This window comes from Cordyceps militaris, assembly GCF_000225605.1.
Source record: "Cordyceps militaris CM01 unplaced genomic scaffold CCM_S00002, whole genome shotgun sequence".
NCBI classification, from domain to species: domain Eukaryota; kingdom Fungi; phylum Ascomycota; class Sordariomycetes; order Hypocreales; family Cordycipitaceae; genus Cordyceps; species Cordyceps militaris.
In genome coordinates, this window is record NW_006271970.1 from 2554573 (window position 1) to 2568559 (window position 13987).

General features: G+C 52.9%; 5 protein-coding genes across 5 annotated transcripts; 2 read left to right on the plus strand and 3 right to left on the minus strand.

Annotated features, from left to right (window-relative positions):
* Positions 1 to 49: 49 nt before the first annotated feature.
* CCM_02729 (sugar transporter, putative) lies at positions 50 to 3692 on the plus strand (the record flags this gene model as incomplete). The annotated part of the gene is made up of 9 exons (XM_006667881.1): positions 50 to 241; positions 353 to 428; positions 838 to 1100; positions 1201 to 1343; positions 1400 to 1811; positions 1870 to 2072; positions 2131 to 2388; positions 2437 to 3539; positions 3580 to 3692. 9 exons carry the CDS (start codon positions 50 to 52, stop codon positions 3690 to 3692), a joined length of 2763 nt encoding a protein of 920 aa, XP_006667944.1.
* A 466-nt stretch (positions 3693 to 4158) lies between these two features.
* CCM_02730 (uncharacterized protein) lies at positions 4159 to 5424 on the minus strand (the record flags this gene model as incomplete). The annotated part of the gene is made up of 2 exons (XM_006667882.1): positions 4159 to 5127; positions 5203 to 5424. The coding sequence occupies 2 exons, from the start codon at positions 5422 to 5424 to the stop codon at positions 4159 to 4161; spliced, it is 1191 nt and encodes a 396-aa protein (XP_006667945.1).
* Positions 5425 to 7251: 1827 nt separating this feature from the next.
* On the plus strand, positions 7252 to 8877 carry CCM_02731 (GMP synthase; the record flags this gene model as incomplete). The annotated part of the gene is made up of 1 exon (XM_006667883.1): positions 7252 to 8877. The coding sequence occupies one exon, from the start codon at positions 7252 to 7254 to the stop codon at positions 8875 to 8877; it is 1626 nt and encodes a 541-aa protein (XP_006667946.1).
* A 1067-nt stretch (positions 8878 to 9944) lies between these two features.
* CCM_02732 (uncharacterized protein) lies at positions 9945 to 11009 on the minus strand (the record flags this gene model as incomplete). Its single annotated transcript, XM_006667884.1, has 1 exon — positions 9945 to 11009. One exon carries the CDS (start codon positions 11007 to 11009, stop codon positions 9945 to 9947), a length of 1065 nt encoding a protein of 354 aa, XP_006667947.1.
* A 1155-nt stretch (positions 11010 to 12164) lies between these two features.
* CCM_02733 (uncharacterized protein) lies at positions 12165 to 12912 on the minus strand (the record flags this gene model as incomplete). The annotated part of the gene is made up of 4 exons (XM_006667885.1): positions 12165 to 12209; positions 12250 to 12282; positions 12323 to 12409; positions 12883 to 12912. The coding sequence occupies 4 exons, from the start codon at positions 12910 to 12912 to the stop codon at positions 12165 to 12167; spliced, it is 195 nt and encodes a 64-aa protein (XP_006667948.1).
* Positions 12913 to 13987: the final 1075 nt, after the last annotated feature.

Below are 13987 nucleotides of genomic sequence, written 5' to 3' on the forward strand. Positions count from 1 at the left end.
TCTTATTACAAAAGCATGCACGACTAACCAGGAATAGAAGTCGCTGATGATGGATGCCTGCCTGCCTGCTGCCTGCCTGCAGCTACTTCTGCACCACCACCACCCAGCAACACCCATTCAACGGTTTCGAGGTCATCAAGACATCAAGACAATAAACCAACCCTTTGTGGTTGACGGCGCTGATAGATCTACAGATTCGCTAACTAGCGACTCACTACGGAAGACTTGGAGCTCAGCGACTGTGTGACCCTCCTCCTCCCCCTCCCCCTCCCAACCCCCTACACCCACACCGAGTCCACACTGGGAAACCTTGAACACACCTCTGCAAGTCGTCTTGCCAAGACTTTAGCAGTATTCAGCCAAGGCCCTTGGGCCCTTGAGAACAGCTGCTGCCTGGGGGGGGGGCGAGAAACCTGGCGGCAGGGGAGGTGAGCAGCCAATCTCAGAGACTGCCCTACACTAGTTAGCTTTCAAGGCTTTCTTCGTTTCGTTGTGTCTCTCGAGAACGAACTCGTCCTGGTCTTTCCTTTGACCTTTGCTCTCTTGTCTGATGTCTGACGGCCTCTCTGAGGCAGGTTCGTCCCACCAGACCAGGTTGCGCACCTTCCTGTTTCCTGCTCTCAGCCTTCAGCCTCGACAGCTTCACTGCTTTATTATTATAGTTAGCTTTGCGCCCATAATCCCTCGCCTGGACCAGTACTCTCTCATTCAATCGACTCTTTGTGCGACGCCGATTCAACGTCTATTAACTCTACCGTCAACTTACTTTCAGTTTCATTCATACGTACATTTACTTACTCGCACAGTCTTCAATATCCCCTTTCCCCTCACCGTCAGAATCATCCCGGCTTACCGATACTTTCCCCTGCCCCATCTCCATCTCTTCCCCCCACCAGTCCGACGCCGCCGCCGCCGCCACAAATCAAGTTGCGCTCTCTGCTTTTGCTTTTGCTTTTACTTTGGCATTCCTGACGCCGATGCCGAAGCCGACTGTGGCCGTAAAAGAAGAACAAATAGGAAGAAGCCCGAAACCCCTTCCGCCAAGCAAACGCCGAAATTTCTGGGGACCAAAGGACCCAGAGAAGGCCTCGATCAATTTCGCCCGCCAACGATAAAGTCAAGCTATAAGCCAAACCGAAAGAAGAAAAGAGGCAACATCCTTTTTTTATTTTATTTTTTTCCATCTTTTTTTTCTACCAGAATAAAAACCGCCTTGGCTTCCTTGGCCTCATTGGCCCGCCGTCCCGGCACTTCCACCGTCGCTCACCAGTGACGACCAGTCCACGACTCAAGTCCCTCGCGCCGCCAAAACTTAACCTGGGCCTCGACGATGCGCCATCCGCGCTATTGACTTGCTTCTTGCTCGTGTCTTTTCTTCCTCACTTGCTATCCATAACAGACCCCCCGCGCGCCCAGAACTCTCTCGCTCGTCTCTCTCGTTCGTCTTCTCCTTTGGCGTCCTCGTTGCTTTCTCCGTCAGCATCATCAGTCTTGGCTTCCCTCGGCGCCAGCTGCAAACCTCCCACGTCTCCCGGGCAGGTTGTTATACCACGGTCGACTCGTGCGTGTCGTATCGCGGCATTCTTCTACGACGACTCTTGATATCCTGCCTTACTCGCTCCAGCGCCCCCGCCCGCCGCCACAATTCACACCCATGCGCCCATGTCCTGACAGTCTTTTATACCTCCGGCTGTCATGCATCGGAACCAACGACCTTCAACCGCTTTCTCCGCATTGCTAGACTACTCGCAATTCTAGCCTCGCCGCGCTTCATTGACACTCGAGGCGCTCGCCTTCACACGCGCCTCCTGGTACGCCATGATCTCTCACGCACCCTCAGGCTCTACGACTCCCACAGCCTCCCCCCAGCTTGGCCACACGCTTCCATCTCACTCATCCATCCCCGGTGGCGCCTCAAACCCGGTAGCCGACGTTCGTCCCTCGCCCGTCTCTAAGCTAGCCGACGACGACGAAAACGACAGTCATGGGTCTGCCACCATGCATATCCCGCCACGAATGAAAACCAGAGACCGACTAAGGCATTTCAATGGCATGCTCATCTTTTTCATGATGTTTGTTCTCCCCTGTTTCTGGCGTAACGACTAAGACTCTAACCTGCCATCCCTATAGATACATGGCACTATGTGCCTTCAACTATGGTTTCGATGTCGGCACCTTTAGTGGTGTCCAAGGCATGCACAGCTTTACACGACGTTTTGGCGAATACAACGCTAAGAAGAACATATTTACCATTCCGGCATGGCTTCTCTCCATCATGACTGCCACTCCCTTCCTTGGCAAGGCTGTCGGCTGTATCATTTGCGGCCCCATTGCTGAGAAATGGGGTCGCAAAGTCGCCATCTTCGGCCTCTGCATCCTGTCTTTCATGTATGTCTCTCGCTCATCCATTGTAGCCTTTGGTCATTAACTTGGCAGTGGCGTCACCCTTCAGACATCGGCTGCCTCGGCCGCTCAGTTTACCATTGGCCGCGTCTTCACCTTTGCCATGACTGGCATGACCATCGTCGTCGTCCCCATTTTCCAAGCCGAAGCCTCGCCCCGCGTGCTTCGCGGCATGTTTGGATCGACATTGCAGGCCATGGTCGTCTTTGGGCAAGTCATTTCGACGCTCGTCACATACGGTACCGAGACGATAGAGTCTGCTGCTAGCTGGCGCATCCCCATCGGCCTTCAGTTTGTTGCCCCATGCTTGCTTTGTTCCCTGCTGTATTACCTTCCAGAGTCTCCTCGCTGGCTGCTCAGCCGCGGCCGCCGCGAAGAAGCCATAGAAAGCCTCGGCAAGTTTCGAACCAAGACCACGCTGGAAGAAGTCAGCGTCGAACTAGACGGCATTGCCCTTTCCCATACCCGAGAGAACCAGGGAACGTGGGCCGAAGTTTTCAACGCAGAAAATCGCCGGCGTACGGCCGTCGCCACCCTCGCCATGTTTGGTCAGCAAATTACTGGCCAGGCATTTGCCTCGCAATACGCCGTCGTCTTTTACCAGTCGCAGGGCTTTGGACAGTCGGCCTTTCTCTTCAACGTTCTCAACAGCGTCATTAGTCTGTTCGCTGTCATGATTACGTGGCTTTTCGTCGACTCGACTGGTCGCAGACCGGTTCTTCTCGTCGGTGGCGCCTTCATGTCCTTTTTCTTCTATCTCTTTGGAGCCATCGGCAGCATACCCGAAGACAGCAGAAGCGGAGCCATGACGAATCTCATGGTTGCCTGCCTCATGCTCTTCTACTTCTTTTACAACCTCTCATGGGCCCCTGTCTCGTATATTATCGTGTCAGAAATCGCGGCCCAGCGCGTCCGAGAAAAGACGAATCTGTTTGCCTGTGTCATTTCCGTTCTCACCACATTCACCACTTCATATACCATTCCATATCTCATCTCTGACAAGTATGCCAATCTTGGTGCCAGGGTTGGCTACATTTACGGATCCACGAGTCTCGTCATGGTTATTGCTACGTTCTTTTTCATTCCCGAGCTCAAAGGACGCACACTAGAGGAAGTCGATCAGCTATTCGCGAGTGGTATGCCGCTTCGTACGTTTAGGAAAATACCCACTCGCAGCCCGCAAGACCTACATGACGTTGAACTGGAACGACAGGGAAGACTGGATGAAGCGGCCCGACAGATGCAGGCCAGCATGCCAGCCGGAGCAACCGCACAACCTGGTGGTTTGAATGAGAAGGCACCAGGGCGCCACTCAGGGAACGAGGTTGTCTAGCTGGCCCTGTATGTTACCTTTTTTTCCACAGCACGTAACTTTGGCATGGATAGCGCAGCGTTGGAAACCACGTACCACGTACGATGGAATTTTCCATGTTTTGATAAACAATACATGTTTTTAATGCCTGAGATTAGGTTGCAAACTTGGCTTTGTTTTGATTGGTGTAGCCGAGGCTGTAGCCGTGCCTCATCGGACCCTGATCTGTGTAACGCGATCTACGATCCGTCATGTGCTGTGATGTAACGGCTGTTTCAGTACGGGACAGGGTTCAGGTACCACACAATCAAGACATTGAAAGACGTGGTGCATCAATAGTAGTACCATTATTCCTAGCTACTATACCCTTTATTATTGTTATTGTTCATAACCGTATAGAACGCCACCCAAAACCCACATCCAAGGAGCAATGCCTTGTCCCTCTACAGCTGCTGCTTGAGAAAGTCGAGAATGCTCTGGTAGGTGACGACGTGGGAGTAGCCAAAGTTGAGGCCGTGGCCGGCGCCGGGCACCACCATTGTCTGGAACGCGGCGGCCTGGGCGAACATGGGCTTGGACAGGGCGAGCAGGTCGGGGGCGTCGCCCATGGGCATGTTGCAATTGCCGCCGCAAAAGGGCACGTCGTGCTCGCCGGTGATGATGAGGACCTTGCCGGCAAACGCGCTCGGGGCGGCGGCGGCGTCGCCAATGGTGAGCAGCTCGCCGACGGCGGCGGGCTGGCCGTGCACGGTGGCGTCGGCGAGCAGGGCGTCTGCAAAGTCGCCGGGGGCGAAAAAGTCAATGTGCACGCCGATGGCGGTGCGCGGCGCGACGTAGCCGGTCGCGTACCGCTCGGCCAAGGCCGCGCTGACGGCGGCGACGGGCGCAAAGTTGGCGCCGAGCGCAAAGTACGCCATGTACGCGGGGGCCTGCGAGAAGCCGGTGAGCACCACGGCGTCGCTAATGTCTGGGTGCTGCGAGGAGAGGGCGTATGTGAGGGCGGAGCCAAACGAGTGGCCGACGTGCACCGTTTTCGTGAAGCGGTGCCCGGAGAGGAGGCCGCAGAGGTCCGATGAGGATCCGGCGGCCGCCAGTGTCAGCTGCCGCAGCGCCTCGACCTCGAGCCCCAGCTGAATCTCCTGCACCGGGTCCCCGTGCGACGAGGCCGCGATGCCGAGCCGGTCCCAGGCGAGCGTCGAGTGGCCCGCGGCGACGGCCCGGGCCACGTACGAGTAGTTGAACCCGGCAAAGGGGTAGTCCCAGTAGCTGCGGTCGAAGCCGACGCCGTGCGTCAAGATCTGCAGCGTGGAGCCGGGACCGTCGGGCGGGTGGCAGAGCGTGGCGGCGAGGGTGTAGTCTTTTTTGATGTTGGTGTCGTTCTGGTTATTGGTGTTAGATGGCACTCTCTCTCTCTCTCTTGCTCTCCTTCTTCAACCCTTACTACAAAAGTTTCGTTTCTTTCTTCATCAGGGAGCAGCAAAACGTACGTTTATGGTGAGACGCTTCACAAAGTCGCTGCCCGGACGCGTAAACTCGAGAAAAAAGTTGGTCGTGTCCACCTCGGAGTCGGTCGGGTGGTAGTCAAACTGCTTGAGCGTCGTGGCGACGGTGATGGGCACCGTAATGTCCTGGCAGTTCTTGCCGTTGTGCGGGTTGACGTCGATGGCCGCGGCGGCGGCACAGCCGATGAGGGCCAAGATCTTGTACATGTTGTCTTGGTACAAAAGGAAAAAAAAAGAAAATACTAGAGAGTGTATAGACTGAAAGGAACAAGGGAAAAAGTTATGAGATGACGGACGGACAAGGTTGTACGGGCATGTTGCAATCTTATAGCCGTGCTAATCAATAACAAAACAAAAGAGACTTGGACAGACGACAGCTAGTCCGCAGCTCCACGACTCGCCTTTCCTCTGTTTCTTTTCTTTTGATCATCATTAGGCGAGATTCCCGGATCCATGATCCAAGACAAAAACCTTTTCCACAAACCCGTCATGGTCTGCAGACGTCCAGCGTCGCATTGCCTAATAAGACGAGAGTGTGAGTGGAACCCCCTCTTTTCTTTTCTCGGGCAAGGCTTTTAAGTCCATATGTTGGAATTTCCATTGCTGGTACAGATGAGCACGGCCAAAACACATCCTCTTCCAAATCATGACCAGTTTGGGTGTGGGGGGTGGAGTGATGGGCTTTGATGCCTCCCACCACATCTCACCGGTTCTTGCTTTCTTGACAAATCTGTTTGTAAAGAAAGAAAAGGTTAGCTTCCCGGAGGACACGAAGCTTTTTCTGGTTTAGTTCCTGCCAGTTGAACAGGTTTGACCCGTCATGTCGGGCTGTTCTTTGCGTAATTTATGATGCTGAGACATGCTTGGGACTACCGAGCTAGTGCGGATGCGTTCCTTTTTGGGGGTTTCTTTTTTTGTGTAATCAACTAGTTAACCAGATTTGATTATTATTCCGTTTGGTATTCGCGCAGTTCTTGGAGTTGGGTTGTTGTTGTCAGTTGTGCAGTATTTGTCACTACCGATCCATCCATGGCCTGCTGACCCACGCACGCCGTCATCCGGGATTGTAAAGAGATGTTACCAGCTCTTAACACCGATCCTGCTGTTTCCTCTTGGTGCCGGCCAGTTTTGGGATTGCACGTCATGAGAGGCTGACTCAGTGGTTCACAACGCCCAAGCAATTCTCGGCCCCGGCAACTGCTGTTTCAGGCCGGCAGATGGTGGCGGTCGGCTTGAACGGGAGCAGCCGGGGTGGCAAAAGGCAGTGAAATGAAGATCAAAGCGGTTGACAAGGGCAAAAGAAAAAGGGAACAAAACGGGTATGTATGAATCGAAGGACAGCCTCTGCTGTCGCTAGAGTAAAGTGAAAGCGAGGAAACAAAAAAAAATAAAAAATAAAAATAAAAAATAAAAATAAAAAATAAAAATAAAAAGGAATTGCGAGATCTGTCTGTCCCCTTAACGCTTGCGCTGGACTAGGTAGCGCTAATAGCGCCAGCAGAGCAATCACAAGCAATTTTAGGTCAACATGTCTCTTACATATATGTAGGTAGGTACATGCCTGCCCAATGGATTGTGACAACCCGTGTCTCTTCAAAGGTAACTAGGTAGCTTTACTCGCCGCAAATCTATCGCAGTTATAGAGACTGTGGCGCGCTCCTTGCCCAGGTTGTGGCGTGTGCGTGTTGTGAGGTTGTGAGCCACACAAGCCTACCAGGGAGTTAGGTACCTTAGTACCAAGCTAGGCCCCACGGGGCATAGCCCAATACGAGACATTTTCATCTTCGCACACACTGCAACAAACGGGTAGCAATTGCCCAAAATTTTCGCGAGACCATCATCAAAATTAATTAAAGCCATCAGAGATCATCGTGACCCAGTCACATCATTTCAGAAACCCCAGACAAGCCCCCAGCAATCAATCAGCGACTGTCTACCCCCTGACCCCCGTCCCACGTCCGAGTCCTAGAGGACAACCTTGCGAATATCGAAAATCGCCCATCCGCTCCACACGCCGCCAGAATCACCGTCACAATGGCTTCCACCCTCGATTCCGAAGCCCCTCACAACAACTTTGACACTATTCTTGTGCTCGACTTTGGCTCCCAAACTAGCCATTTGATTCTGCGGCGTCTTCGTGCTCTTGGTGTCTTTGCCGAGCTGCTGCCGTGCACCACCAAGGTTGCCGAGCTGTCATGGAAGCCTAAAGGAATCATCTTCTCCGGAGGCCCTGCCTCTGTCTATGACGAGGGCTCCCCCCACGTTGACCCTGCCGTGTTTGACCTCAACGTCCCCATTCTTGGCATTTGCTACGGTTGCCAGGAAATCGCTTGGCGAATCAACTCCGAGAATGTCGTCCGCGGAGAGACGAGAGAGTATGGTCACGCCGACCTCAACATTACCAAAGTCAACACCCACGCCGACCGGCTATTCGCCGGCCTCGGAGACAGTATCTCCGTCTTCATGTCCCACTTTGACAAGCTCATCAAGCTGCCCAAGGACTTTATTGTCATTGCCGCCACTAAGAGCTCTGAGTTTGCCGGCATCGCCCACGAGGAAAAGCCCATCTACGGCGTGCAATTCCACCCCGAGCTCGAGCATACGCCCCAGGGCACTAAAATCTTGTCCAACTTCATCGCTATCTGTAGTGCTAAGGCTAACTGGAAAATGGGCAACTTTGTTGAGCTTGAGATTGCGCGTATCCGCGAGCTTGTTGGCCCTAAGGCGCTTGTTATTGGTGGCGTTAGCGGCGGCGTTGATAGCACTGTTGGCGCGACACTAATGCGTGAGGCTATTGGCGACCGCTTTATCGCGATTGGTATTAATAATGGCTGTATGCGGTTGAATGAGTTTGAAGAGGTTAAGAGGAATTTGCAGGACCACCTTGGCATTAACCTCACCGTTGTCGAGGCGAGCGAGCTGTTCTTAGGTCGTCTGGCGGGGGTTACTGATCCTGAGAAGAAGCGAAAGATTATTGGATCAACTTTTATCGATGTCTTTGAGCAAGAGGCTATCAGGATTGAACGGGAAGCAGAAAACACACCAAACTCTGGCAAAGTGGAATGGTTCCTACAAGGAACGCTGTATCCCGATGTTATCGAGTCGCTCTCGTGGCGCGGCCCGTCGGCAACGATAAAGACGCATCACAACGTCGGTGGTTTGCCCGAGCGAATGATGAATGGCCAGGGTCTACGTCTTATCGAGCCGCTCCGGCTGTTATTCAAAGATGAAGTGAGGGCAATTGGCCGTCAACTCGGCATTCACGAAACACTCGTCGGCAGACACCCCTTCCCCGGACCCGGAATTGCCATCCGAATCCTCGGCGACGTTACGCCGGAGCGAGTTGAGATTGCCCGCAAGGCTGACCATATCTTCATCTCCATGATTCGAGAGGCGGGTCTTTACGACCAGATGTCCCAAGCCTTTGCCGGCCTCGATACCAACCGTAGTGTTGGTGTCTTTGGCGATCAGCGTGTGTGGGGTTACATCATCATCCTCCGCGCCGTGTGTACCAAGGACTTTATGAGCGCCGAGGTGTTCAACTTTGACAATGCCTTCCTCCAGGAGGTATCGCGTGCCATTTGCAACCAGGTAGATGGCGTGTCTCGTGTCGTCTACGATTTGACATCGAAGCCTCCTGGCACTATCGAGCTGGAATAAGCGGTCCATTAGGGAAGACTTCACAGCGTTGCCTAGAAAGTGGAAGAGACAGTGAGTTCAGTACGTTCAGAGGTGAAAAGGCGCATGAGAGGAAAAGGGCTGGATGAGCTTAGAACATACATCATGGGCTTTAATCCCCGGGCCGTGGTCGACGGCCTACTGCCGGCCACGGTAACCGAGCCAGACACGGCCACGGCGAGAATCACAGCTCACGACTGCCATGGCGATAGCGGCAGTGACCATACAGAATCAAAGACAGAGGTGAATAAAGTAAGAAAGTATAAAGAAAGAAATAGAATAAATAGCATAAAAATGTTAAAAAGGAAAAATATAGGAACAAGGTCAACATAGTATAATACTGAGCGGCAGTACATCTCGCCGGCGCCCAGTACATCGCCAACCCCGCAAACCGTCACTTGTCTCCGATCTTGTTCTTGTCGTTTCCTTGGGCGCGAAGCCGGGAGATGCGACGCTGGCTTCCACGGTCAAAACCGGCGACGTTGTACATGTACGTGGCTCGCGCATTGCGGTGGCAATGGAAAGTGCTGGCGAGGCCTCCGTCGTGAAAACAAACGGGATCAACTGGACGCTTCATATACGCCTGCGCCGTCGGCGACAATGGGAAGGATCATGATATTTGGCCGGGGAGTGGGGCCGCGTCGGCGACTGGCCCCGGGGCGTCCGGAGTTTCAACAACAAAGTACCCCAAGCGTGCGGGTTCCGGCAGAATCCCTTTTTCTCCTAGGAAAATTCGGTTTCAAAGAAGAAAATATATTTTATAAAGATAAAGGAGCACGAAATTTTTATTACACAATAAAACAAAGTGCTCAGTCTATCAGCGCTAGTGAGTCATTGTATCCAGGCTTCCACTCCAAACCAATAATAGACATAGAGTACATATATGCAGGATATACTCCAACAGCCAAACGCGCTGCTTTGCCAAGCCAAAAAAAAAGCCAGAGAGTCATGGTGAGCTTATAAAGACCAGTCCGGGGGTGAAAGCACCCCTTCTTTTCGAAGTTTTTGCCAGATCCCGAAAGAGCACGGGGGGATCCTTGGCGGACCTGCTACAAGTCGTTGCCCACCAGAACCCAAGCAGCGGATGATGGATCGGCCGCAGAATGCTGAGTGCTGTAAGGGGTATCCTGCATTTCGCTATCAGAGAGGATTTCGAAGTCCTCGGAATCCAGAATCAAATCAGGAGGCTGCGACGCATCGATGTCAACGGAGCCTCGAGAGCCATCCAGCTCGTAGATAATCCGGAGAGGAGGAGGCGCAGAATCAGTCGAATCCTTGGAAGATGCATGTTGAATTGCTTCCTCGGGAGACGCTTGTTGAGAAGCAAAGAAACGAGCAATGGCCTCATCATCCCCAATGTCGGAAAAGGAAAGGTTGAGATACAGAGGGTGCTCTAAAGCATATGTACTGCCATCGTCATGGCCGTGTTTGGCACTTTTGCGCCCACGCCTGGCAGGGCGGATAATGTAGGTCGGTTCGCTGTGGCGGATGCTGTTGAGATCAAACGTCGTCCTACTTTCCTCTGCGCTGTTGTAGAGAAGACCCTTGTGATAGAGCGCGGCGACCTGGGCGTCCTCGGAAGCTGCGAATCGTCGTACGTGGACCTTGCCCTTGGTGGTGGAGGCATCGTAAAAGGCCTCTTGGCGCTCAAGCGAGGGACAGCGGCGGTTATTGCACTCGCCAGGCAGAGGAACGCCACTGCGAGCAAGAGCAACGTCGTTATCGAGCTCGTTTGGGTTGAATCTGCTGCGGTTATGAAGGCGGCGTTCACTGACTCGCGCCTCTCCATGGCCCTGGGCCTTGAGTCTCCTAGTTTGAAAGGCCTTGGGGTTGTTGTTGTAGACGATCTGCAGCTGCCGTTCAAAGTGGTTTTGTCGAGCAGAAGGCTCAGAAGCTCTCAGGACCGGGCACAAGTGCGAGTCGGAGTTTTTGGCGCAGGCAAATCCCTCTCTCCAGCAGATCTGAGGGTCATTCTCCTTGACAAGTTTTCCTGCCAGGCGACGACGCTCATGGAGCCATGAAACGAGAGGGGCGACAGGCGGGTGAGCAACGGTGCCAAAGCGGCCGTTCTCGAAGATGGCGGCAGGTAAGGATGCTGTAGAGTCGGCGTCCATGTTGGGCAGATATAAAAGCAAAGACGGTGGCAGAAAGAAGTTTGGCGAAGCAAATAGAAGAGGACAGCGTGTAGTCGTCCTCTGGCCGATGAGTAAACGGCGGGTAGGCTTTTTTTAGGTGGATGGCGAGGTAGATGTAAGAGGTGAGCAAAGGGCGTGGTTGCGTCGAGAAGTTACCTAGGCAGGTAGGTAGGTAGTCAACAGCCCTGGTGAAGTACGGGTCACAGGGCGCGAAAGAAGTGACAAGAAGGGCCGTGTCGCAACGTGTCGTTGTGGAAACCTCGGGTGAAGCAAAGCAGAAGCAGCGATGCGACGGGAAGTGGTGAAGCCCGCACTGGCCCTTTTTATTAGTTAATAAGAGTCGGGTGCTCGGGAACAAAGCAAAGGGACATTCAAAGAGACATTTGGCGCTGGGGAGGGCTCAGGCCGTCCCGTTTGGGCAGGGAGGCGAAACAGGATAAAGCTGATTGGGCCATGTTGATGTCATAAGACGGACTTGGCTTATCTCGGGTTCAAGGTGAGGCGGCGCATGACCGTGACTCACGACTCACAGCCAGCCTCTGGGTATGGCGCGAGCGTGTGACACGGTGGCGCAGTCACATAACTTAGTATGTAACAACGCCAGCACATATTACCCAACGGTTGTTCCCTGGCTGCCAGCAAGGTCAAGGTTGATTGATTGCGAGTCTTGTTCGATTCTAGACTCGGACTTATTTCTGCTGCTTTTTTTTCTCGTTATTCTGTCAGTTTCCCTCGCCCCCCAATATTGGCTGTCATTCCCCCAGTTCAGCCTCTTCCTGTCACATGCGCCACGCTACCCAAAACTCCGAATGCTTATGTAATACTTCTGTCACGAAAGCTGTTTCGCTCACTGCCCGGCGTGTTGCAAGTAAAGACGGGAGGAATAAACTGAAATATGATTGGATAGCACTCTGCTAAGCTGCAGGCTTACGTGTCACTCTTGTTGTGGATTTTAAAGTGTGTGCATATACTTGAACTCATACCTCAGTACCAACATGACAACCCAACTACCTAGTTAATACGTGGCCGCCACCAGCGTAAAAAATGCCGGCCAATGATACTCGAGGCTTTTCATAGAGAAATAAAATATGACGACTAAAATGAAGGAAATGTCCATAATAAAGTCTGATTATTTTATCCAGATGACTGCCGAATTTTGCCATCGCCGTTGTTGCCTACCTAAGCATCCCTAGGTACCTACTGCATATGCAACCCCTACCTTGGGCAACTTCTCTCCGGCTGACAGGCCAACCTACTTGGCAAGCAGGCACCAGCCTCGTGACAAGTCGTACACAGCTGTGTAGCATAAGCGTGGCGGGGAATTCTAGAACGCGGTCCCAGGAATTCATGTAAATGCATGACCAGCAAGCAGTCTCTGCCTAAATTTCATTTTCGCTGCCCATCTACGGAGTACTTGAGCGACATTTGGGCCTCTTGCCCTGCATATCTTGTGGGGCTTCGGCTGATGCCGACGATTCGATCCACGATTCCGCTTGATGGGACTTGCAATGTTGCCGCACCCCGAGTCCTAAACTTTTGCGGCAGAGTAAGGGGGTTAAAGGAAGTTGATTCTCAACTATTCTTCTGAATTATTACTGTGCCTGTACCTAAGCCACATTTCCCTCCTCTATGGTTCACTAACACAGTCTCATTCGACCACAACACTTACTCCCGAGGAGACGAGACCAAGTCGGTACAAACTGACGTTACGTTCAAACCTGTATATCCAATGTACTTGGTCACCCTCAGAAACTATTATTTGTCTAGATCCCGCTATATAAGTCTAGAAGCACCTTGCTCCAAGGCCACCTTCAAGGCCGGGGTTTGTGTGGCCCGAGAAGGTTCAGCAAACGGAGACAACTCGCTTGAACTTTTCAATCATTTCTACAAGTTCAACTTATACTAACTATCTTACAATAGTCAAACCACTCAACTGATTTGAAATGTACCTCTACCATGTGCAACTTGTGGTTTAGCCAGCCAGTTCTGAGTGAACACTATTTGCTATTCCCGGGGCGAGACGGACACTTGTGAACAGTACCTAGGTATAGTAGGTAAGCACCCGGCAGTGGCCTTGACTCCAAGTACAGTCTGACGGCGGTACTTGATTACCACAAAGCGACCTTATAGCGGCTTGTGTCGAGGTTTACCAAGTTCATCCCACACCCTGATAGGCACGCCACAGCCGCTAGTGCACTCCAAAAAACAATGGCAATGCATCGAATAACTTAATAATAAAGCGCCGAGATACATAGATAGATAGTCGCAAATGCAGGGCTGGGAGGGGCAAGCGGCTGCCGGAAATTTCTAGCGCCTTCGTAATATCGTGGGGCGGCTGTCGGGGCACCACGCTAACTGGTTTGTGCGTACTTTACACCACCGGCTGTTAACATCAGGGCGGCCGCTCGGTGCGGAGCGTGGGCGACCTGAGTGATAACGCCATTTTCGCCTCAGAGCACTCAACTATCTCGACGAGCTAGAACGGCCAACGCAGGTGCTACTGTCAGCCATCAATCACGCAAGAATCCCCAGTCTCGTTTCGTCTCCCTGCCTGTCGCCACGACCCCCTCGTATATTGCGAAGACCTCCGCCCGATTCTTCAGCACTGTCTCTCGGAATCTTCCCTGCCCTGTCTCGCATTCGCAGCAAAGACGCCCCTCGTCTCGCGTGCTTTTGGCTTCTGAGCCAAACTCTGTCCTCGGGTTGCGACGCAAGAACGCCGCTTGGATCGGGCTCGCAAACACTTGTTTCAACCTTCATCAAAAACCCCCTGTCATTTATCTTCATGCCACAGCACGACCGTTTGCGTTGTTAGGTTCCTTCCAGGTTGACGCCATCCCGCGCTGAGAAGCCGCAACCCCGACCCTCCCTCCGCCTTGTACCTGTGCGACCTTGCCTGTGCGACCACGAGGCAGAGAAGCACGCCATTCCATCCTCTGCCCGCCTCAGCGCCCGCA